The sequence below is a fragment of the Mauremys reevesii genome, linkage group 3 (genome assembly GCF_016161935.1).
Source record: "Mauremys reevesii isolate NIE-2019 linkage group 3, ASM1616193v1, whole genome shotgun sequence".
In the NCBI taxonomy this organism is placed as follows: Eukaryota; Metazoa; Chordata; order Testudines; family Geoemydidae; genus Mauremys; species Mauremys reevesii.
The window spans coordinates 170,478,869-170,503,607 of record NC_052625.1 but is presented as its reverse complement, the minus strand read 5'-3'; the positions used below and the strand labels follow the sequence as shown (position 1 = coordinate 170,503,607).

The 24,739-nt window shown below is 43.4% G+C and overlaps 1 protein-coding gene and 1 long non-coding RNA gene across 6 annotated transcripts in view; one reads left to right on the top strand and one right to left on the bottom strand.

Moving 5' to 3' along the window:
- The window catches only part of ERICH1 (glutamate rich 1), a 128,491-nt gene that overhangs the window by 18,763 nt on the left and 84,989 nt on the right, over nucleotides 1-24,739 (bottom strand). The window contains exons 6-7 of one of the 4 annotated variants that reach the window (XR_005596948.1): nucleotides 18,298-18,478; nucleotides 15,589-17,110 (exon numbers count right to left, since the gene is read on the bottom strand). Coding sequence is in view for 2 of the 4 variants with exons in the window: in XM_039532443.1 (XP_039388377.1) it covers nucleotides 18,405-18,478 (74 nt within the window). In the remaining 2 variants the exon portion in view is untranslated. Of the gene's footprint in view, nucleotides 1-15,588; nucleotides 17,111-17,737; nucleotides 18,479-19,193; nucleotides 19,199-24,739 lie in introns of those variants that run through there. The other 3 variants (XR_005596949.1, XM_039532444.1, XM_039532443.1) reach the window with 3 other exon arrangements.
- LOC120402074 lies at nucleotides 64-16,835 on the top strand. Of its 2 annotated transcripts, XR_005596952.1 has the most exons (4): nucleotides 64-233; nucleotides 11,576-11,673; nucleotides 11,986-12,048; nucleotides 16,727-16,835. It is a non-coding gene; the product is annotated as an uncharacterized LOC120402074 (long non-coding RNA). The 2 variants fall into 2 exon arrangements; XR_005596953.1 differs by lacking the exon at nucleotides 11,576-11,673.

The window sequence follows — 24,739 nt, the reverse complement described above, 5'->3', positions numbered from 1 at the left end:
CCATTTCCACTGGCTCATGCCGGAGCCTCTGAAGGGTGCATTTCTCCACATCATCTTCTCCAGCCAAACACAACAATTAAGAATCAATATTAATGTAATACAAAATGTTAAATACTTATAACCAACCTGCTAACTAAACTAACTAGCAATAGTCAATTAGTCTCTGAGGTGCCTTGCCTCATTGTTTTATACACCTACAAGGCACCCCGGAGATATCAGCCCCACTGTTCTCAGTAAGTCCATTACTTCTGGTTGTTCCTTATCCGGAGGCTCAGCTGTCTCACCCCTGTCTACGACCTTGTTGGGAAAGATGGCCAGTTCAGGGACCCTTATCGCTAAGGCCCTACCAAATTTACGGCCATGAAAAAACGTGTCACAGGCTGTGAAAACTGGTCATTTGTGTGCTTTTACCCTATACAATACAGATTTCACAGGGGAGATCAGCATTTCTCAAACTCGGGGTCCTGATCCAAAAGGGAGTTGCAGGGGGGATCCCAGTGCTATTTTAGGGGTGTGTGTAGCCCTGGATGGCTGGAGAGCGGCAGCTGCTGACTGAGGGCCCAGCTCTGCAAGCAGCAGCGCAGTAGTAAGGGTGGCAATACCATACCATGCCATCTTTACTTCTGTACTGCTGCTGGTGGCAATGGCTCTGCCTTTAGAGCTGGGCTCCCGGAGAGCAGCCAGCTCTCTCTAGCTGCCCAGCTCTGAAGGCGGGACCACTGCCAGCAGCTGTGTAGAAGTAAGGGTAGCAGTACCGCAACCTCCCCCCTACAATAACCTTGCGACCCCCACCCTCCCAAACAAGTTTTTTTTGGGTCAGGACCCCTACAATTACAACACCCATGAAATTTCAGATTTAAATAGCTGAAATCATGAAATTTACTATTTTAAAAATCCTATGACCGAAACTGATCAAAATGGACCATGAATTTGGCAGGGCCCTACTTATCTCCCTCCCTTCTGGACTCTGGAGTAGCTGTTGAATATGCACAAACACGTGCACTGTTTTCTAATGGCTTCAGCCAGAATCCTGCTGATATATTAAGCTTTTTCTTTCCTGCTACTTATCTAATCAGGGTTGGCTACTTTTATAGCCTCCTTCTTCTAAAACTCAAGATTATAAACCTGGGTGTTGTGCAAATTGGTCTTTTTAAGGTTCACTGATATCCAGTCCATGTATTGAGTTTTTGGTCTTCCCCTTGGTCATCTTCCATCCATGATCATTGTAAGGGCCATCCAACCAATATAACTGTTGGATCTCCCTTCTGGACATGTCCATACTAACATAACTTAGCCTTCAACTTGTCTTCAACTGGGGCACCCAGCATTAGGCCCCTCACAACCTAATTTAATTTCCTCTCATGGAGTGTCCAACCATTTGCCCATCTCAAAATCTTCATTTTCATGGCGGAGAGCATGTTGATTTATTTTCTTATGGCTTGCCATGTCTCTGTTCTGTACATTAGGATGGGTCAAAGTACAGTTTTATATACTCCACCTTTTAACTTTATTAGCATCTTTTAATCACAGAGAAATGGGGTCATTTGCAGTAACTACCTTTGGTACAATGCCAGGAATCGCTCAGGAGAACACTATAGTCAGCAACCATTAATCGAAGGTACTTAAATTCTTTCACTCTAAGCTCTCTTTCTGTATTATCCTTTATGGTGGATCCTCCTCCCTCAGTTATCATAGCCTCAGTCTTATCAACATTCACTCTAAGTTCCACCTGCTCAACACTGTTCAAAGTTGGTTTGCAGGGTCTCACAATGTTCCATCCATATAACTACATCAGTGAACAGCATATTCCAAGGCAGCTCCTTTCATATATTCTTACTTATCAAGACAACCGCAAAACAAAAAACGGCTGAACATTGACCCCTCATATAGGCCAATGTTTACTGGAAATTCTCTGGGTAGCCCTATTTGGTTTTGGCTATGGAAGTCACTCCAACATACATATCCTGGATAAGACAGACATATCCTTCCTGCACACCTTTCCATCGCAAGCTCCACCAAACTCATTCTCTTGGCACATGATTGTAAACCTTCTCCAAGTCCACAAAAAAATCATGCCCTGTTGCCAGCTCTTTTCTCTGGACTTCTCCATGGGGAATTGTACAGCAAATATGGTATCAATTGTACTTCTTCCTGGCATAAATCTGTACTGACCCTTCCAAATTTCACCTTTTCCACGCAGATTCTTTTCAATAATATTACATACATTCACAGCATGTGACATCACTTTAATTGGCTGATAATTACAATCAGTGGGATATCTCCTTTATGTTTAAAAATGAACACCACAAAGCTTTTATGCTATTCAGCTCATATTTTCTCTTTCTTAACAACATAGTTTAACAGATTTGTAAAATGTTCGATGGTTTCCCTCCCTAATGACTTCAGCACATCCACCAGTACTTCATCTGGCCCTGTGCTTTCTCCTTTTTCATTTTCCTTAAGTGCCTGTACAATGTCTTCCTCTTGCATGCTATGTTCTTAGTTCCTCCCTTGGATTTTCCTCATTCATCACTCTTTCAAAATAATCACTCCAGACTTTATTGATTGATTCACTATTTGTTTGTAATATGTTCATTTCTAACATAAGCTAACTTGTTGCATCCCTCGTTGTTTTCTCTCTTTCCTAGGTGAGTTTGTAGATGATCTTTTCTCCCTCATATCCTCCCAGTCGGTTATATAGATGTTCATTCAAAGGCCAAAATTTTTAGCTGTCGCAACACTTCTTTTTTGCCTCCATATATGCTATTTATAATCTTACATGCTACTGGCCTACCATTTTGTTTAAAAGTTATCTTTCTCTTCTCAAAAGATTCTTTAACTTCAGGATTCTACCACCAAGTCTCCCTTCTTATTCTTTTTGGCACTGGTTTAATCACTGCTAGGATTCCATGTGCCATTTCCAGCAATGTTAATTTTAGTTTATGCCAGTTAACCTCCACACATCACTGCGTTTAGGAAGGCAGTCTGTGCATTACTTCTTGTTTAAAGATTTTTTCATTTCCATCTTTATGTTTCTACCACTTAGGCCTTTCTGATGGCAAGGGTTCAGATGTTTCCAAGTTCTCTGCATTTTGAAGTCCACAATAAGTCTGTGCTGGTTCACGTTGCACTTACTAGGTATCTTTCAACTGATTATTCGTGATCTATTACTTCTTGTTAAAAAGAAGTCAATTTGGGACTTGTGGCCTCCACTGGCATAAGTTATGAGAAGGCGTTATCTCTTTTGAAAGTGTGCGTTTGTAATGACCAAGTCTAGTGCCAGACAACTTTATAGGAATGTTTACCCCTCTGAGTTTCTGGTTCCAATATTGTATCCTCCATAGAATGTTTCATATCCAGCTTTTGCAATTGCAACATGTGCATTTAGATCTGCTCTGATAATTATCTTCTCATTGGGTGGTATGTTTCCAATAAGGCATGGGAAAACTCCTCTTTTCCTTTTGATCCTCTCTTAGCTGTGATGCATACCCACTTACTGCCTGGATAGTTATCTCTTCCTAACACTGTTTAACACTCATCAGTTGGTCTGATCTTCTGGTAACCTCAAACACATGCCATTCCATAGTTTCATTCAGAATAACTCCAACACCACTTCCTGAATAGTAGATTTTGTAACCCTCTACCAGTATCTTAGATTTACAACCTTTCCATTTAGTCTCCTGTACACGTCATATTTACTCTTCTCCTCTTTATGCCCTCAGATCGCTCCAAGCTTCTTCCAGTCAGCATTGCTACATTACAACTTGCACATCACAGCTTACTTCACTTAATCACTCGCTTCTTACTTTAGCAGCCTGTGCCCAGTTACAACAGTTAGGTAAGGCTGTTGTACATTGCTTGCAGGGAATGTCTTAGCCCTCTGAGGTACAATGACATGGATATCAGTTCACAAGTATAGTGACTGGACAAGCTTCACAGGTTGGCTGTCCAAGCCTGATACCCTTGGTTTAAAATCAGAATTTGCCTTCTTCTACATGGGTTGCCTACCAAGACTTCAAAACCTCACTTGCCCCGGAAAGACTTACTTTAAGGAGAAGTTTATTAGCTTTGACATCCATTTTCATAGGGTCTATGTGGCATTTTATACAGGTAGCTGCACCACTACCTACCCCATCATGCCACACTGAGAGATGCCACCAGTTGGTCCGTGATTGGTTATTGGATATTAATAGCTGTCTTGCATCTGCCTGAAGGGAGTTGGTCACTCCTTCATGGGAGGATGCTTCAAAACATACAAAAACATTTGGCATCACCTATCTCTCTAAAACATTTACCCCTTGTAGGTAGTGAAAAATGTTCCCTTTTTACATATTTAATTATTTTGGATCTATACATAAGGAGAACATATTTTTTCTCTCTACAATGACCAACAACTATACCATTCTGTTGGTTTTTCTACCCTCTCTCTGATTCTCAGAGCAATGAGCTGAACCAGCTCCTCTTTTAGCCTCTGCCTTAGGGCAAAGGGAACTTTCCCTTTCCTAGAGATGTGAATTGTGGGGCACTTGGGCTCTTTCAGCTCTATTCTATGTTGAGAGCTCAAACACTTCCTCAGTTGTTTTGGTCCCCTGCCTTCCAATGAATGCACCTTCTTGATGAGACCAAGGGCTTGATATGTTTTTAATCCAATAGTGGATTCTCTTTCTGGTGGTAATATTACAAATTGTATCTTTTCCAATATGTTATTTACCCATACACACACGACAGGCAGCCCTGAGTTCTACCCATTTACCTTCCACTATGGCTTTTCTTTCAGTGATAATACCACTGTTTCTGACACCGTGGCTTGTACATCTATATCCAATTTAAAATTTGCTTTCAGATTGGTAGTCCAATCATCTTGTGGTCCAATGAAGAATTCCTCTCAGCCAAAGATGCTGTGGTTGGCCTCTTTGTCCATGCTGTGCACAGTCTGTTGGTGCTTGCAAACTGTTACAAATTGATGTATCCATTGTAGTTCTTGAATCTTTCCCTCATATGCTAGGCATTTTCTTGGCTTCTGCTGTTTGCTGCATCATGTGCAACTCCATGTGCTGTTTTTGGTGGACTCTGACTTTGAGCTTTGCATGCTTTTCTACTTCAGGTCTCTCTTCTTGTATGGTTTTGGATTACCTATCATCTCTACATTGCCAGGGCACTATCCACCCTCCCAAACTTCAGTCTGGACTAGGTGACTTATTTTGCTTGGCAAATTGTAATTGCTTTGTCAGTGGTTAGTTCTGGATCTTCCAACAGTTTCTCTCTCTGAGTTGTTTGTCTCAGATCCCCATCACAATCTGGTCTCCTATCAGGGATTCTGTTAACCTCTCACAATTGCAAGATTGTATCTTCAGACTTGGATCCGTCACAAAATCTTTTATAGGTTTACATTCTTTTTGTACTCAGTTTAAAAAAAAACCCTCATGTTTCATTTTTATGTTGAGTGCAGTACTCCTCAAATTTCTATAATAAAATTTCATAGTTAGTCTCTTCTTCCTGAGTAAAATGAAAACTATTAAACACATTAAGTACTTCAGAATCACCTTTGTCAGAAAAAAGATTACCTTTAGACTGTTTTCCTTTCTGATGGCATCCATTGCTTGCAGATAAAGAGTGAAGCATGGTTTAAACCTTCATCAATTGTCTTCCATATTTTCAGAGAGTTTCAGCTCTGGAGGGGCTTTTAAATTGGTCCATTCACTCTACTTAGGGTATTTTCTTAATTCATTTTATTCCTGGTACTATGTGGCATTCAGTAAATATTCAGAGCCAGAGAGTCTGACAAAGGCATGCTTAATTCTGTGTCTGAGTTCTAACTGATCAGCATTGCATAACATGAGTCTCTGCATAACAAAAAAAAAAAAATTTACACTCACCTTCTCATAACTGTTGTTCTTCAAGATGTGTTATTCATGTCCATTCCAATTAGGTGTATGCGCGCTGCGTGCATGCCAGCTGGAAGATTTTTCCCTTAGCAGCATCCACAGGGTCAACCTGGGCGCCCCCTGGAGTCGCGCCTTCATGGTGCCCAATATAGCGCCTTGCTGACCCCTCTCCCCCTCGGTTCCTTCTTGCCAGCTACTCCAACAGAGGGGTAGGAGGGTGGATATTGGAATAGACATGAACAACACATCTCGAAGAACAACAGTTACAAGAAGGTGAGTAACTGTTTTTTCTTCTTCGAGTGCTTGTTCATGTCCATTCCAACCAGGTGACTCACAAGCCAAAGTTCAGGAGGTGGGGTTGGATCATCCGCTGATTGGAGCACGGCTCGTCCAAAGGCCGCATTGGCTCTGGCCTGTTGTGTGATCGCATCGTAAACGTGTGTATCAGGGACCACATTGCCACTCTGCAGATTTACTGGGTGAGAACCTGCACCAGGAATGCAGCTGAGAAGGCCTGAGGCCTGGTGGAGTGAGTGGTGATCTACAGAGCGGGCACCTTCACCAGGCTGTAACACTCCTGAATGCATGATGTGATCCACGAGGAGATGTGTTTGGATGAAACAGGGAGGCCCTTCATTCTGTTCGCCACTGCTATGAATAACTGGATGGACTTTTGGAATGGCTTAGTTCTCTGTATACTGCAGACATCCAGAGTGAAGCCTTTTCTCCCTGTCGCAGGAATGTGGCTTGGGATAAAACACTGGGAGGAAGATGTCCTGGCCCATGTGAAATTGGGAGACAACTTTAGGGAGAAAAGCCGGGTGGGGCCTGAACTGAACCTTGTCCTTGTGAAATACTGTGTAAGGGGGCTCAGATGTAAGGGCCCTGAGCTCCGACACTCTCCTAGCTGAAGTTATCGCCACCAGGAATGCCACCTAGTAAGAGAGATAGAGCAGGGAGCACGTCACCAGCAGCTCAAATGGAGAGCCCATAAGCCTGGCGAGGACCAGGTTAAGGTCCCAAGCCGGGACAGGCTGATGTGTTTGCGGGTAGAGCCTGTCGAGGCCTTTGAGAAAACGGCTGACCATAGGGTTCGCAGAAGCCGTCTGCACCCAGATGGAAGGCAGAGATGGCGGTCAAGGACAGGTCCTGTTGTTTAAGATGGAGGAGGTAGTCCAGTATGAATGGGATTGGGGCGAGTATCGGCAACTGATGGTGCTGCTCTGATCAGAGAGAGAATCTCTTCCACTTGGCAAGGTACGTTGCCCTTGTCAAGGGCTTCCTACTGCCAAGGAGAACTTGTCTGACTTGATCAGAACAGGACAGTTCCATAGCATTTAGCCATGGAGCATCCAGGTTGTGAGGTGGAGTGACTCTAGGTTCAGGTGCTGGAGGCGGCCATGGTCCTGCGTGATTAGGTCTGGGAGCAGTTGTAACGTGAGCAGGGTCACCATAGAAATTTCCAGGAGCTTTATGAACCAGTGCTGGTGTGGTCATGCCAGAGCTATCAATATGACCCGGTCTCGGTCCCTGTGTACCTTGAGGAACACCTTGTGGACCATCGGTATCTGTGGGAACGTGTAAAGCAGATGGTCCCCCCAGAGGAGAAGGAAGGCATCCACGATGGAACCCTGGCTGTGATTCATGAAGGAGCAAAATAGTTGACACTTCCTGTTGCTGCGTGTGGCGAACAGGTCTACCTGGGGAAAGCCCCAGAGATGGAAAATTGAGCTCACTACGTCCAGCCGGAGGGACCACTCGTGGCCGTGAAAAGTTCAGTTGAGACTGTCCGCCAGCTTGTTTTGTACCCTGGGGAGGTATGAAGCCTGCATGTGTACTGAGTGCTCTACACAGAAGTCCCACAGCATGAGAGCTTCCCCTCACAGGGGAGAGGAGCGTGCACCCCCCCTGTTTGTTAATATAAAACATCACCATGGTATTGTCCATGAGTACTGATATGCATCTGCCTGATACGTGGGCTCTGAAAACCTGGCACACCAGATGTACTGCTCTAAGCTCTCTGACACTGATATGCTGAGCGAGGTCCGCCTGAGACCAGAGGCACTGAGGTCTCCCAAATGAGCCTCCCAGCCCAGCTCTGAGGCATCTGTCATTAATGAAAGGGGGCTGGTGAAAGGTACTCCTGCACAAGCCACCACAGGAGGGAGTCTAGCACAGGGCAGGGCAGGGCAGGGCAGGGTTACAATGCTATCCAGAGCATCTCAGGCCGGTCGATAAACTGACGCCAGCCATGACTGCAGTGGGCAACCTCTGAGTCTGGTATGCTGCACTACGTAGGTAAACACAGACATATGCCCCAGCAGTTTCAGGCAGATCCTTGCTGTGGTCGTGGGGAACTGTCTGAGGCCCCGTATGATGTCCCCTAGAGACCAAAATCTGATGTCCAGGAGGTACGCCCTGGCTTGAGTTGAATCCAGCATTGCGCCTATAAACTCTATCCTCTGCACCGGGGACAGAGTGAATTTTGCCTCGTTGAGGAGGAGACCTAGTTCGAGGAAGGTCCTTCTTATGAAGCTGACCTGATCCTCCACTTGGGACCTGGAGTGGCCTTTGATCAACCAGTAGTCGAGGTAAGGGAAAACCTGAATCTGGAGCTTGCACAGGAACGCCGCGAAGACTGCCATGCGTTTGGTGAAAACTCAAGGTGCTGCTGACAGGCCAAAAGGAAGGATGGCAAACTGATAGTGGCTGTTGCTCACCACAAATCTGAGGTAACATCTGTGAGGTGGAACTATTGCTATGTGGAAATATGTGTCCTTCAAGTCAAGGACAGCGTAGCAGTCTCCTGGATCCAATGAGGGGTAATGGAGGTCAGCGAGACCATATGGAACTTGAGTTTCTTTACAAACTTGTTGAGCTGCCACAGGTGCAGGATGGGTCTGAGACCCCCCTTGGCTTTCGGTATTAGGAAATACCGGGAGTAGAAGCCCTCGCCGCTTTGCTCCCGAGGAACCACTTCCACTGCCCCCACTGAGAGGCGGGATTGCAGTTCCTGAATTAGAAGTTGCTCGTGAGAGGGGTCCCTGAAGAGGGACGGGGAAGGGGGGTAAAGGGGCAGGAGGGCACAGAATTGGATGGAATATCCCCTCTATCGTGCGGAGCACCCAATGGTCTGAAGTGATACGGGACCAAGCACGGTAGAAAGGGAATAGACTGGACGAGATGTCCCAATCAGCCTCAGCTGGCCCTATATAAGATGCTGGGAGCCAAGAGCTCAACAGTCTCTCTCTGCGTTCAGAGAGAGAAGGGCCTGGCTGCAGGGAGGCTAACCAGGGTATCTGGAGCGGAGCTGGGCTGGGAAAAGGCCAAGGGAGCCAGGGAGCTCTGGCCTAGGAAAGCCCCAGGCTGCAGGCCTGGTAAGGCCTATTAGGTACTGGGTTGCAGGGGCAGCCCACAGGCAGCAGGTCCAATGGCTTATACTACAGTCTGCCCCAGTGAACAGGGGCTAGATGGAGACTGGGCAATAGCCAAGACTGAGGTGAAGTAGGGATAGTGGGTGGGGGTTCCCCTGGGAGGGGGAAACCCAGAACTGTGGGGGTACTGCCAGGGGGCTGGTGAGCTAATTCCCACGGATGACCAGCAGAAGGCGCTGCAGGGGTGAGTCTGAAATCAGGGTTGGAAGGGACCTCAGAAGGTCATCTAGTCCCACCCTGTCCTCAAAGCAGGACCAATTCCCAACTAACTCATCCCAGCCAGGGCTTGGTCAAGCCTGACCTTAAAAACCTCTAAGGAAGGAGACTCCACCACCTCCCTAGGTAACCCATTCCAGTGCTTCACCACCCTCCTTGTGAAAAAGTTTTTCCTAATATCCAATGTAAACCTCCCCCACTGCAACTTGAGACCATTACTCCTTGTTCTGTCATCTGATACCACTAAGAACAGTCTAGATCCATCCTCTTTGGAACCCCCTTTCAGGTAGTTGAAAGCAGCTATCAACTCCCCCCTCATTCTTCTCTTCTGTAGACTTAACAATTCCAGTTCCCTCAGCCTCTCCTCATAAATCATGTGCCTCAGCCCCCTAATCATGTTTGTTGCCCTCCACTGGACTCTTTCCAATTTTTTTACTCCCTGTTCTGTCATCAGGTACCACTGAGAACAGTCTAGTAGTGTCCCTATGGGTGCTCCACTATAGGTGTATTCACATCCCTGCACCTCAGATTGTTATTCAGGACCAGACCCAATACTAATCTAGTATTCTGTCTCTAACAGTGGCCAGATGCTTCACAGGAAGAACCCTAAAAACCCTAACACAGGCAGAGATGGGGTAATCTGCCCCCTTTATGCTAAACTGTAACAGAGCATAAGGTTTAATATCTCATCCAAAATTTACCATTAATAACAACTTTGCATATCCTTATCATCTATAGAAATGTCCAATCCATTTTTGAATTATGTTAGGTTCTTGGCATCAGTAATTTCCTGTAGCAGGGAGTTCCACAGTTTAATCTGTTTAATGTGTGAAAAAAGTACTCCTTTTATTGGTTTTGAAGTTCTCACTTTTTAATTAAATTAAATTGGGCAGTGACCACCAGCCTGGAAAATTTCAGCCTGAAAGGTCAAAATTTTCAGAAGTTTTGAGAACTAAAAACAGGATGTTAGAATGGAAACTATGAAGCAAATGACACTTAAATTAGTTACCCCTGTGATATTACTAAAAAAACAGGGCTTGCTTTATTTATCCTCATGGTCTGTCTGTGCACTTACATTTATTACTCAAAAGTCTCCTTCTGTAATGCTGCTCTTATACCAGCTTTCTTCTTATATTTTAGTATGGCATTACTGCATACACTCATAAACAAACACACACTTATAACCTTGCATTTATCCACAGAGAACTTTATCTGATTGAAACTTAATTTAATAACTCTCCAAGATCTCCTGCAGTTTTATTTTATCCTCAACTGTGTTTATAATCCTAGTTAGTTTACAAGCAGCAGGTTTGATTAGCATACACTTTATCTCATATTGCACATCATTTATAAAGATATCAAACAGTATTAACCCCAACTGACTAAATCATTAAATGTTTCTTAAGCTTGTTTTCTTTGCAGTACTTGACTTTTTTGCAGAAAATGAATGGATTTTAAAGTGGCTACAGTGAAAACAAATTAAGAGATTAAAAACAACCCTTCTCTCCACTTCTAATTCATATTAAATACTTTTTTTTTGAGTGAGGAATTTCTTTTCATGATTCTTGCGACTACACAGCTTACAAGACAATATCCCTATATAATAGTGTGTAAATCAGAAGGTACATTTCAATTTTTAAATAAATGACTTTAAAATACTATTACAAATTGTACATAAGAATAACAAACTATGAATAAGCAACAAAGTCCTCAAGTGATACACCATCTCTCAGTTGACACTATTTCCTTAACAATCTCATATACATTTGTGTTTTCCTTTAGACAGAAATTCTTCCCTACTGCATGAAATTATTCATGACAAAAGTGAAGATGCTCACATGAAGTAATTTCTGCTATGCCAACATAACAGTCTTTAAGAAGTGGGACACAAGAACTTTCCCACTTTCTAATAATCAGTCTCTTTTAAAAAAAAGACTGAAGGGTTAGTGCTGTTGTTAGAAGGGAAAAGGACGGAAAGGCAAAAGGAGGAGAGTGTGTGTGTATAAAGACAAGAGACCCTTATGCTTTCTGTCTCCCTAGGCTCGGCCTCCCTGTCCAGGATCTGTCATCTGGTAGGATCCCTTCCCCTGCAAAGAGGACCCGTCCCACCTTAAATAATGAGGAGTTAATTAATAAAGGTAAAATCAAATAAAATGTATTGAAGGGTTCATAACAAAGAGTGGGGCAGAAAAAAGGGGGAATAAACAGCAAAATGGCGTAATACAGTGATTACCCCCTCAAACTCAACCCAATAAACCAATAAAAAAAAACCCCTTCTTCATAGATTAAAGCGACGGCAGGTGCTTGGGACCTCAATCCTCTGGCTAATGGCAAGCCTTTGGAGAGGAGTTCCAAGGTGTCCCTTGATGTTCCTTCAGGATCACGGGAAAGCAGAACAGATAGGACACTCAGGAGATGTTGTTTCTTCTCTCTCTCTCTTCTTTTTATAGGTGAGGAAGCTGTTGGAGAAAATCCCTAACCCTTCTACCACCAGGATGGATAGATGCCTGCAGGTAAGACCCGTGACCGTCCCTGACTGTCACTTAGATGGACAGCCCTGAGGCCCAGTCAGGGGCAGCCTTTTATACACTTGCCCGGGAAACCCCTTAGAAAAGGCGGGAAACCCCTTCTGGAAAACCCCTTAGGAAAAGAAAAAAAAATTCTGACTGGAAGTTGTTTAGAACTCTAGGAGAAATAAAAGAGCGGGAAAAGTAATCCACAGCTCATGTGGGCATAAAACTCCATTTTGGAACCAACATGGATTCTTGTAGTTACAAAACATCTGAAAGTGAACCCAACCTAAACTGTCCACGATCACCAACACTGTGTATGGTGAATTTGAAGCCTCTTGAAGAAGCAATCAGCAAACATTTGGGAATTTCTGGAAGTGAAGAGGAGGAATGAAGCATAAGACATTTTACTACAAAGGATAACCAGTTAATGAATCTTATTCATTAATGAGTATTTACAAAAATTGGGGAGAGGAGTGAAATATTCCCTGTGTCCTTATTCTATCCTAATATGCCAATATCTAAGTGGAGCTTGTTATGGCTGAAAAGAGACAAAACATCAAACCAGTCATGCAGTTAGTTAAAATGGATTAAGGCAGTGGTCCCCAAACTTTTTACCTCGTGCCCCTCATAGAATCATAGAATATCAGGGTTGGAAGGGACCTCAGGAGGTCATCTAGTCCAACCCCATGCTCAAAGCAGGACCAATTCCCAACTAAATCATCCCAGCCAGGGCTTTGTCAAGCCTGACTTTAAAAACCTCTAAGGAAGGAGATTCCACCACCTCCCTAGGTAACCCATTCCAGTGCTTCACCACTCTCTGAGTGAAAAAGTTTTTTCTAATATCCAACCTAAACCTCCCCCACTGCAACTTGAGACCATTACTCCTTGTTCTGTCATCAGGTACCACTGAGAACAGTCTAGATCCATCCTCTTTGGAACCCCCTTTCAGGTTGTTGAAAGCAGCTATCAATTTCCCCCTCATTCTTCTCTTCTGCAGACTAAACAAACCCAGTTCCCTCAGCCTCTCCAGCCCCCTAATCATTTTTGTTGCCCTCCGCTGGACTCTTTCCAATTTTTCCACATCCTTCTTGTAGTGTGGGGCCCAAAACTAGACACAGTACTCCAGATGAGGCCTCACCAATGTCGAATAGAGGGGAATGATCACATCCTTCAATCTGCTGGCAATGCCCCTACTTATACAGCCCAAAATGCTGTTAGCCTTCTTGGAAACAAGGGCACACTGTTGACTCATATCCAGCTTCTCGTTCACTGTAAAAGAGGTCCTTTTCTGCAGAACTGCTTCCTAGCCATTCGGTCCCTAGTCTGTAACAGTGAATGTGATTCTTCCGTCCTAAGTGCAGGACTCTGCACTTGAACCTCATCAGATTTCTTTTGGTCCAGTCCTCTAATTTGTCTAGGTCCCTCTGTATCCTATCCCTACCCTCCAGCGTATCTACCACTCCTCCAAGTTTAGTGTCATCTGCAAACTTGCTGAGAGTGCAGTCCACGCCATCCTCCAGATCATTAATGAAGATATTGAACAAAACCGGCCCCAGGACCCACCCTTGGGGCACTCCGCTTGATACCGGCTGCCAACAAGACACGGAGCCGTTGATCACTACCCGTTGAGCCCGACGATCTAGCCAGATCTCTATCCACCTTCTAGTCCAATCATCCAGGCCATACTTCTTTAACTTGCTGGCAAGAATACTGTGGGAGACCATATCAAAAGCTTTGCTAAAGTCTAGGAATAACACAGCCACTGCTTTCCCCTCATCAGCAGACCCAGTTATCTCCTCATAGAAGGCAATTAGGTTATTCAGGCATGACTTGCCCTTGGTGAATCCATGCTGACTGTTCATGATCACTTTCCTCTTCTCTAAGCGCATCAGAATTGATTCCTTGAGGACCTGCTCCATGATTTTTCCAGGGACTGAGGTGAGGCTGACTGGCCTGTAGTTCCCCGGATCCTCCTTCTTCCCTTTTTTAAAGATGGGCACTACAGTAGCCTTTTTCCAGTCATCCGGGACCTCCCCCATTCGCCATGAGTTTTCATACCCCAGTCTGCGTCCCGTCCCCACCAAGTCAGGGACGGGAGCGGGGACATGGCTCTGGGAGTGGGGGACTGGGACAAGGTAAGGGGTCTGAGGCTGGTAGTTGGAGGCAGGGGTAGGGCTGGGAGTGGCGCCTTGGCCAGCAGCTGGGGCCTTGGGTGCGGGGCTGGCAGCCGGGACCCAGGGAGCAGGGCCGGGGCCAGGAGTGGGGGCTGGCTTGGGCCCCAGCTGTACCCCTTCAAACATTACTTGGGGGCACCCCACAGTTTGGGGACCTCTGGATTAAGGGTTAGAATTCAAAATGTCAAAGAAAAAGAAGAGAGACAAGGTAGATGAGGTAATATCTTTTATTGGTCCAACGTCTAATAGCCTTGTTCACACTGAGTAGCAATTTACTCTGCGAGTAGTCCCACAGAAGTCATTGGGATTACACATGGAGTGTTCTTCCTTGTGAGTGAGGGTATCAGAATCTAGCCCCTCTGTATGCAGCAATTTAAGATTGAGCTGCACTGTTTTAAATGAATACTGCACATGATCAAATTCTTTGTATGGTGAGGGAACAGACCAAGCATTAAAATGGAAATATTATTACAAGACATGGTTTAGAGTTTCCAACTATAGAATTCTATCATACTGAACACAGCTTTTCATGATTGGCTCGTTTTCTTAGAGTCATTTCCTACTTAGACAGCACCTTTTCCATTCCAATCCTAACTGCATAGAGGACAAAATTGTCTAATTCACCTAAACGTTGATTAATTACTGTATATTCTCTATCATAAGCTGGTTTGTTTATCAGCTGACTTCTCCAAGATGGATAAGTAAAAATGGAATTTTTATGACCCGTTCATAAGCCGACCCTATAATTCAGGGGTCAGCAAGCTTTGGCTCCTGGGCCACCAGGATGAGCCGCTGATGGGCTGAGATAGTTTGTTTACCTCGAGCGTTGGCAGGCACAGAGGTAAACTTATATAAACTTATATAAACAAAGTGTCCAGGTGCGTCAGCTGCTTACCCTGATGGGGGAGAGAAGCTGGGGGTCACCCCTCTGACCACCCCCCACATGACCCCACTCTACCCTGGGACCCCCCCACTCTCCCCATCCCATCCCTTCCCACTTTATCTGGGGAGGATGTCTCTGGCCTGGCTGGAGCTGCTCCAGCAGGCTGGGTAGTGCAGCTGCAGCCTGCTCTGGCAGGCCAGACTGGGCAGCGCGGCTGCAGCATGTTCCAGTGGGCTGGGCTGGGCTGGGCGGCACAGCCGCAGCGTGATCCAGCGGGCTGGCCAGTGCAGCCACAGCCTACTCTGGGGGGCGGGGCCAAGCGGCACGGCTGCAGCCTGCCAGTCCTGGAGCTGCAGCTGCTTCAGAGGCTGGGGGGAGAGCAGCATGGCCAGAAGTGGAGAGACTCTGGCCCCGCCTCTTCCCTTCTGGCTGTGCTGCCTCTCCTTGCTCCCTCTGTTGGGGGAGGGGCTGTGTCCCACCTCTCCCTCTCTATACCCGTTCATAAGCTGACCCCCTTCTCTGGTGCTTCCCTTTTTTACTAAAAAAATTCGGCTTATGAATGAGTATATACGGTAATTAAAAATGAACTAATATTACAATACAGAGAAGATGTTTGTGGAAGATCAAATACATTAATCAATGTTCTACCATTATTAATACTTTCTTCCATCTGGAACAATACAATAAAATAGGTCCCAGCACTGAGAGGAATGGATATGAAACTATTTCTATTATACATCTCAACCCCTTCCAATTACACAGTGCTCTCCATCCTATTACACCGTAACGGGCCCGTCTTGCCAGCAACAGAATGTTAGTAAATGGATAGGAACCACAGACCACACCCCATCCAGTCCCAACATGCCTGGGGTGCGCTGCCAGCAGCACTAATTCTCCTTTCCTTTGTGCTGCCAAAGTGCAAGCAGCCAAATTAAAGCTGCTTGCTCATGCAACCTTAATTTGGCCCCTTTGTGCATGTTCTTTATTATATAGTTTTTAATTATATGAACACAAAGTATCTTGCGCTTAGCACCCCTGCCTCATTCAGTGCACAGGATGGACAGTGCTCAGTTAATGAGCAGCTATTCTATATTTTGTTTTCTCCTTGTTTTTCAATGTGTGGTGCAATGCCTTATTTGCTGCGCACTATTCAAACCCTGCTCTGAAAAAATAATTATTTATTTCCCTTTCTATGGTGCTCCTCACTATAGCATCCATCTACTTCACAAACATTCACGAATCTTCACAACACCCTTGTGATGTGAAGGTGTGGGGAACTGAAGCACAGGAGATCAAGGTCAGAAGTGTTAACTGATTTTGGGTGCCCAATCTGAGATACCCAGTGCCTGACTTTTCCAGGTGCTTAGCATTGTATAGCACTTTATACATTCACTTATCACCATCATTATATGTATTGCAGTAGTGCTTAGGAGCTCATCATGGACTTGAACTCCATTGGGCTGAGCACTGTGCAAACACAGAAAAGAAAGTCCCTGCCCAAAAGATCTTACAATGTAAGTATACAACAAGAGTCAATCAATGGAGCAGACAGACCGACAGGGGAGTACAAGGAAACAATGAGATAATTTTGGTCAGCATAATTAAACTGTCAAGTTTGTAGGCCTCACAGGAAGGAAGAGTTTTATGGAGGGATTTGAAGGAGGACAATGAAGTAGCTTTGCGGATGTTTGCAGCTCTGAGTGCTCAACATTTCTGCAGAACAGACCCCAGCCTCTCAACTCAGGTAAACAGAAAATGAACGAAATTAGTGACCACCTGTGAAAAGTTTGATTTAAGTGACTTGCCTAGCATAAGAGATGCTCTGTGGCAGAGGCAGTAATAAAATCCAGTTCTTCAGGGCAGCATTCAGCTGCCTTAACCAGGAGGCAATCCTTTCTCTTCCAATAATACCCTGCTTCCTTCACTGCACATCTTCCCACTTCTGCAAAACCACCTTGATTGATCCCCAGAGGGGTCCATCCTGTGCACTGAATGAGGTGGGATCCTATGGAAAAAACAGTATGTGATCATGTAATTAAAGACTATCATAATGCATATGCATAAGGGGGCTGAATGAAAGTTGCACTGTAAGTCCTAGTCTCATCCCTTCATACTCCTTATGCTGGGTCCCAGTCTCCCTCTTCACGCCCAGCCTGCGTGCCAATATGGGGGTTATTAACGGCACAGGAGAGAGAGGTTCCTTGCGCTCACTTCTGGTGCCCAGTTCCACTCTTGCCCAGAGTACCATTACAGGGAAAGTCAGACTCCACCCTGTAGTTCTGGGCTGGAGGGAGCAGGCACAGTCCAGTCACACACAGGAACTGTGAGGAGATGGAATCTTTGGAGATGGTAGCTATTAAACTCTAGCAAATCTCTACTGAGCATGTGCAAACTGCAATATTTCAAAGATTTATAACTTTGCCAGATTTGGACAGATTTTCACAATGACCACAAGAGACATATCCCTGACACAAATGCCAGCCCTTGCCAAATTTCAAGTCCCTTCTACAATGCATGGAGGAACTTACCAAAGCTTTCTAAAGAAAAGATCATCAGAATTTTTTTTAAATATATTTATAATTATATATGCAATTTAAAATTATTTAAAGTTTTAACAAAACAACATGGCTAGAAAAGAGATTTCTCAAAGTTTTAAAAACAACTTTATTTTCCTTTTTGTCTTTCTCAAAAACAGTGGAACTGTTGTGGCTGAACTTTCCAAAAAAGTCAGCCTGCGGCAGTCACCCAGCATAGAAAATTTCAGCTCAAATGATTAAAGTTTGGCAAAATTAAATGCAACTAAAAAAAGGGTCTTATATAGGAAGTGTTGGGCTACCTTACCAATAGGTGGTGTTATAAATTCCACCTAGAATACATTCTGACACTCTGTAAACAATAATAGCTAAGAACAACATTTTCTAGAAAGAAATTACCAATAAACATTTAAGCTTAATGTAACTCTTGAATCAAAAGGGTTTGAGCACCTAGAAACCATCCCATTTGTCCCTAATCCGTCAAAAAGATGCATCTGTTTGCACAGATCCAACTGTGCAAACAGATTCGGGGTCTATGTTAAATGATTTGGTTGACACATGCCCATATGTAAGATGTTCCCAACCAACCAAAATACAAAATCAAAATACTTTTATATCTTTTGGAGGAAATCAATTATATGAAAAATACCTCATTTACCTTGCTGAATATACAGCATGTACACTGCTATTTCTGAACATTCGCTATTCAGCTTACAGTTTGTATATTAAATTTTAACTCTGCACAGATGGACACACACACATGCTTTATTTCCTGTTCTTCACAGGAAGGATATCTGTAATCCAGTAGTGGAACAGAGAAGAGATTATCTTGGCATGATCTGAAAAGAAAAAAACAAATTCTTCCTGAAATATTTTTGTGGTATTTTTCAGCAATCAAATATATGAAGGTTAAAAAAAAGCCATATAAACATCTGTTTTCATCTGACAAAATACAAACAAAATAACCCTTGGAGCTTGAGACACCAATATAAACTTGAAGACGACAGACCTAATTCATTCCTGGAATAAGCAAGCGCAACTCTTCATAGGAGATTAGTTGCTTGTACCAGGGCTGATTCTGGCCTTATACTGTTCAGTGCAACCACTGAATTATTTCTTAATCAAGAACACTGAAAAGTGGATTAAAATGACACAACCACAAGTGTATAGTTGAGGCTGAAACAGTCTGTGATCTGCATCATTTCCTTAGGTATTCTCTGAATGGAGAGTGATTTCACCTATCCTTTATTCATTATTAGTTGTATTACAGCAGCACTCAGAGCCCCACCTGAGCTTGTGCTAAGCAATGTGCAGCTACCTAAAAGCACAGTATGGCCAGATCTTCAGCCTTTATACAGAGATTCCCATTTATTTAACTCTATTTTGGATAGGTATATCTACGGTACTTATTGCTGCGCTATTACATTTAAGACTGCTCTATAAAGTCATTTTAATGCAGCTTTCCTATTTTATTTCCTTTTGTATGAATACTCTGCAAAAAATGTTATTTTGAACACTGTGAAGGCATATGTACTAATTTGAAGGCATATGTACTGTACCTAGATGCAGCATAACTATTACTTTTCCTGGCCTGCAAAACACAAACAAAATATTTTTAGAGGACATCTCTCCAAGTAAACCAGCAAAAAGTAGCTTTCAGCTCTTTAGCGAGTGATAATTTCCTAGGCAACAAGAGAGGAGTCTATTTTAGACTCGATACTTGCCAACAAAGAGAAAATGTTAACAGACAAGGGAAGGGGGCTAATGAGTAGAAACTGAATGAGGTCATATATCAGGGAATAATGACATTTTTCTATTGGATAATTACCTATTCTCTTAACACACTGTCAGGATTAGGACTAAGAATCGCTCACTCTAAAATTTGCAATTCCCAACAGCATATAAAAGCTTTATCTTCTAGTCACAGACCATTTTTTGTGACATGAAGCAGCCCAACCTCCCCTCCAAAGTAGACTCACAAGCAGCATTCTGTTTCCCACACTTTCTGGAAGAGGTAATCGAAGCTTCTACTATGAGAGATTCCTTTATATTTGACCCCTATTCCTACCCTCTTCAGGTGTATGGAAGACTCTGGGTAGAGAGGGCTAGAAAACGGTACACATTTTTTGTGAAAAATTTCAAAAGAATTGAAAAATGTTAGGTTTTCCTTGCAAACATGTTCACAATTTTTTAAATTTTGAAAATGAACAAAAATATTTTTAGAAAAATTACCATTTTTAAATCTTATTTTTAAAATGAAAGTTTTTTATCACCTCTAACTTTGGGTTTCAGAGTGGTAGTCATGTTAGTCTGTATCAGCGAAAACAATGAGGAATCCTTGTGGCACTTTAGAGACTAACAAATTTATTTGGGCATAAGCTTTCATGGGCTAGAACCCACTTCATCTGATGCATGGAGTGGAAAATACAGAAGCAAGTATAAATACATGAAAGGATAGGAGTTGCCTTACGAAGTGTGAGGTCAGTCTAACGAGACAATTCAATTAACAGCAGGATACCAAGGGAAGAAAAATAACTTTTGAAGTGGTAATGAGAGTGGCCCATTTCAGACAGTTGACAAGAAGGTGTGAGTAACAGTAGGGGGAAATTAGTACTGAGGAAATTAGGTTTAGGTTTTGTAATGACCCAACCACTCCCAGTCTTTATTCAGGCCTAATGTGATGGTGTCCAGTTTGCAAATTAATTCCAGTGCTGCAGTTTCATGTTGGAGTCAGTCTGCCCACCCAATCCCCTGGCTCTGGTTCTGGAGTGATCTAGGGGACCACCTCTAGATTGGTTAGAGTGCGCCACATAATCATGGGCATCCTGGATTTCCCCTTCTCTTTTCAGGTATGTTTCCTCACTTGGTATGAAGGCCTAAGGGCCAGAGAGAGAATGACAGCTTAAAGTGCGCATCTCTACAGTTTCACTGTCCTAAGAAGGCTCTGCCATGTCTTCTCCCTGCAACTCTGAGGTGTTTCCCACCTCTCCTCTTCCTGGCATCTGTACCACCACCATTGCATGCTCTGCCAAAGAACAGGAACTAAGAACTTAAAATAAAATCTACATTTCCTTTTTCTTCTTTTATTTTTTCTTCCTTCTGTCTGCTGAACAATACCTCCCAATCACAGTAATGTTCTGGGAGGTGTGAAGAGACTTCCACATGAATATTTTATTCAATTATCTTTTCTATAACCGGGTAAAGCAATAACACCATTATAAAGTTCAGAGATGAGGAAGATACATTATTATGTATAAGGAGAGGGTCTGCATAAAGACTTTTATTCATTCTTCTTCATGACTCCCCACTGCAACATCTGTCATTAAAGAAAAAATACTCACACAAATTATTAGCCATTTGACCCAGGTGTCTTACGCTGAATCATAACCACAGGGAAAGGGGTTCTTTCGTTAACATATTGCTTCTTGAAACACAGGAAAAAGAATTGGTTTGTTTTGCAAAAATAAGCCTCCCTGCTAACACTAATAAAAACTGTTCTCCTTTCAAGAAGTTAATGAGGAATGACCCTTTATTCTAGGGCATCATGACCCAGTAAAAAAACAAACAAACACACCAAAAACAAAGGCAAGAGAATCATACGAGCAAGTCCTGATGGAATTTAGATATCGTGTTTGGGAAATATTGCAGTTACTAAGAAGTACTCTTATGTTTTATCTTCCTGAATAGCGTTTCTGTAATGAGCAGCTGGAGTTTGCTGAGGCAGCAAACTTCTGTAATAGCTACAAGGAAGGTTCTCTGATTTTATCAGCTGTCTATCGTAGATTAAATCTGGGGTTTTTTGGACTGTGAAAGAAAAAGTTTATTCATTAAAAGGTATAAAATAAATACATAATTAAAAACCTTATGTCAGAAGTAATTTCTTACCATTATATTTTTGAGATTTCAAAAAATAAAGTTGAAAAGTGATTACCTCTGCTGAGGTAAGTTAGTATAGAGCAGGCCTTTAAATAACACTTAAAATACAGAAGGCTGGTTCTTCTCTTACATTGGTGTACATGATGAATAGAAATTTGATTGTATTGTCCAGTGGAAAATAGGTGTGAGTGACAGCAGAACTGAACTAGGAGTGACTAAAGACATGAGGAGAAAATCAACTGGAAGAATAAATAAGGCTGTACACCAGCAGGGATGTTTTCGGTCTTCTAAAAGAGGAAAAATACTTATTTCAAAGGGCACCTCTGCTGTGAATGCTTATTTTACATTTTCTGAGTAGATTTTTCCAAATTAATGTGTTTTCTTTTCCTTATTCTGTTCAGCAGTTCTCTTTTACCAAAAAGAGAGCGACAGAGAAAAGGTGAGCCTAATCCAAAAGCCCACTGAAGCCAGTAGAAAGATTTCCATGAACTTCAATGGGTTCTGGGTCATGCGCACAGTGACTATAATGACTTTGCACATGACTCAACTCTCACTTCTCATTGACTTAATGGAAGCTGAATTAGGCCTTTTATTAAAGGCCCACTTCTGTTACCCCTATTAATGCCGAGTTGTATTTTGCTTTGTGAGTTTTTAGTGAAATCAGTGGGATGTACTTAAGTACTATGTACTTAAGGGTGGCAGAATCTGGCCCTAAAATTACAGCTCCAACTTTAGGCAGTTCACCTGTAATCACAGTGAAGGATGATTCTTTACATTTACTGTACACATGGATTTTATTCCACATGCAGATGCACTGCCAATCCACCAGGTCTTCAAATATTGAAACATTTCAAATGTGCTTTTTGAAAGAGTAGGGAATAATAGCTGAGTTCTGGTGAATAGCCTCAGACTGTAAACCCTTCAGGGAAGGATAATGATGCTTCAAACCCTATTGGGGCCTTGTGTGTTACAATCATATAAAATTATAGTAGGTTCTAATGCCAAGTCCTCTATGAGAGTTACTGTCAGGTATCCAATGACTATTGTCTTCGCTTACTCGGTTACTGCACTACTAGGGCAGAATATACCCTTGTATTCACACCGTAAACTCTATTCCAGTGGTTCTCAACCTGCAGCCTATGGGCCAACTGTGGCCCAATCAGCACACAGCTGTGGCCCATATGACATCCTCAGGGCCATAAAGGTAGTATTTTTATATGGTGTGGGCGTGATCCACATAACACAAAGAGCTGCATATGCGGCCCACAATGATAAATAGGTCAAGAACCTCTGCTCTATTGTAATAATCTTTGTAGAAAATATGCCTTGTAAAGTATAATTCGAAAATTCATAATTTGTTGATCAGTTCTGTCCTTGTAAAATATGTGTGGCAACATTGTATGTGAAGTTATAAGATTCCCCTGTATGATGTTGCTAACACTTGTTCCAAACCCCACAGCCCTGCTGGAAGAAGTCAGGTCCTAAACAAAGGAAGGAATAGGAATACTTGTGGGACCTTAGAGACTAACAAATTTATTTGAGCATAAGCTTTCGTAGGCTAGAGCCCACTTCATCAGATGCATAGAATGGAACATATAGTAAGAAGACAGATCTACCAGTGTTTCTCAAACTGGGGTTGACGCTTGTGTAGGGAAAGCCCCTGGTGGGCCGGGCCAGTTTGTTTACCTGCCCTGTCCGCAGGTCCGGCTGATTGTGGCTCCCACTGGCTGCAGTTCGCTGCTCCGGGCCAATGGGAGCTGCTGGAAGCAGCGCGGGCCGAGGGACATACTGGCCACCACTTCCAGCAGCTCCCATTGGCCTGCAGCAGCGAACTGTGGCCAGTGGGAGCCACCATCGGCCAGACCTTCGGACGGGGCAGGTAAACAAACCGTCCCGTCCCGTCAGGGGCTTTCCCTACACAAGCGGCGACCCCAGTTTGAGAAACACTGATATATACATACAGAGAACATGAAAAGGTGGAAGTTGCCATACCAACTCTAAGAGGCTAATTAATTACGATGAGCTATTATCAGCAGGAGAAAAAAAACTTTTGTTGTGATAATCAAGATGGCCCATTTCAGATAGTTGACAAGAAGGTGTGAGGATACTTAACATGGGGAAATAGATTCAATTTGTGCAATAACCCAGCCACTCCCAGTCTCTAGTCAAGCCCAAGTTAATGGTATCTATTTTGCAAATTAATTCCAGTTCAGCAGTTTCTCATTGAAGTCTGTTTTTGAAGCTTTTCGGTTACAAAATTGCCACCTTTAAGTCTGTTACTGGGTGACTAGAGAGGTTGAAGTGTTCTCCTACTGGTTTTTGAATGCTATGATTCCTGATATCAGATTTGTGTCCATTTATTCTTCACCACCCTACTAGTGAAAAAGTTTTTCCTAATGTCCAACCTAAACCTCCCCCTCTGCAACTTGAGACCATTGCTCCTTGTTCTGTCATCTTCTACCACTGAGAACAGTTGGGGGGCTGTCTGTAAGCAAGGACAGGCCTGTCTCCCAAGATCTGTGAGAGTGAGGGATCATCTTTCAGGATAGGTTGTAGATCTTTGATGATGCACTAGAGAGGTTTTAGTTGGGGGCTGAAGGTGACAGCTAGTGGGGTTCTGTTATTTTCTTTGTTGGTCTTGTCCTGTAGTAGGTGACGTCTGGGTACTCTTCTGGCTCTGTCAATCTGTTTTTTCACTTCAGCAGGTGGGTATTGTAGTTTTAAGAATGCTTGATAGAGATCTTGTAGGTGCTTGTCTCTGTCTGAGGGATTGGAGCAAATGCGGTTGTATCTTAGAGCTTGGCTGTAGACAATGGATCGTGTGGTGTGTCTTGGATGCAAGCTGGAGGCATGTAGGTAAGTATAGCGGCCAGTAGGTTTCCAGTATAGGGTGGTGTCTATGTGACCATCGCTTATTAGCACAGTAATTTCCAGGAAATGGACCACTTGTGTGGATTGGTCCTGTATGCTTGCCTTAAATTGCATTTAAGCAGTGAATAGAGTCATCAAACAGGGAGGGAAAACAAAGGAAGTTCAAACAGGTGGGAAAAAAAACCAGCGGGGAATATCTTTCCACATAGACCCTTTGTCTCCTGCGTCTCAGCTGGAAATGTTTTTAAGAGGGGGCCTGAAACTATAAAAGGGAGGGAAAAACACTACAAGGGACCCGCCCCTTCCTAGCCCATCACATTCACTACATCTGAAGAGACAAAGGAAGAGCCATT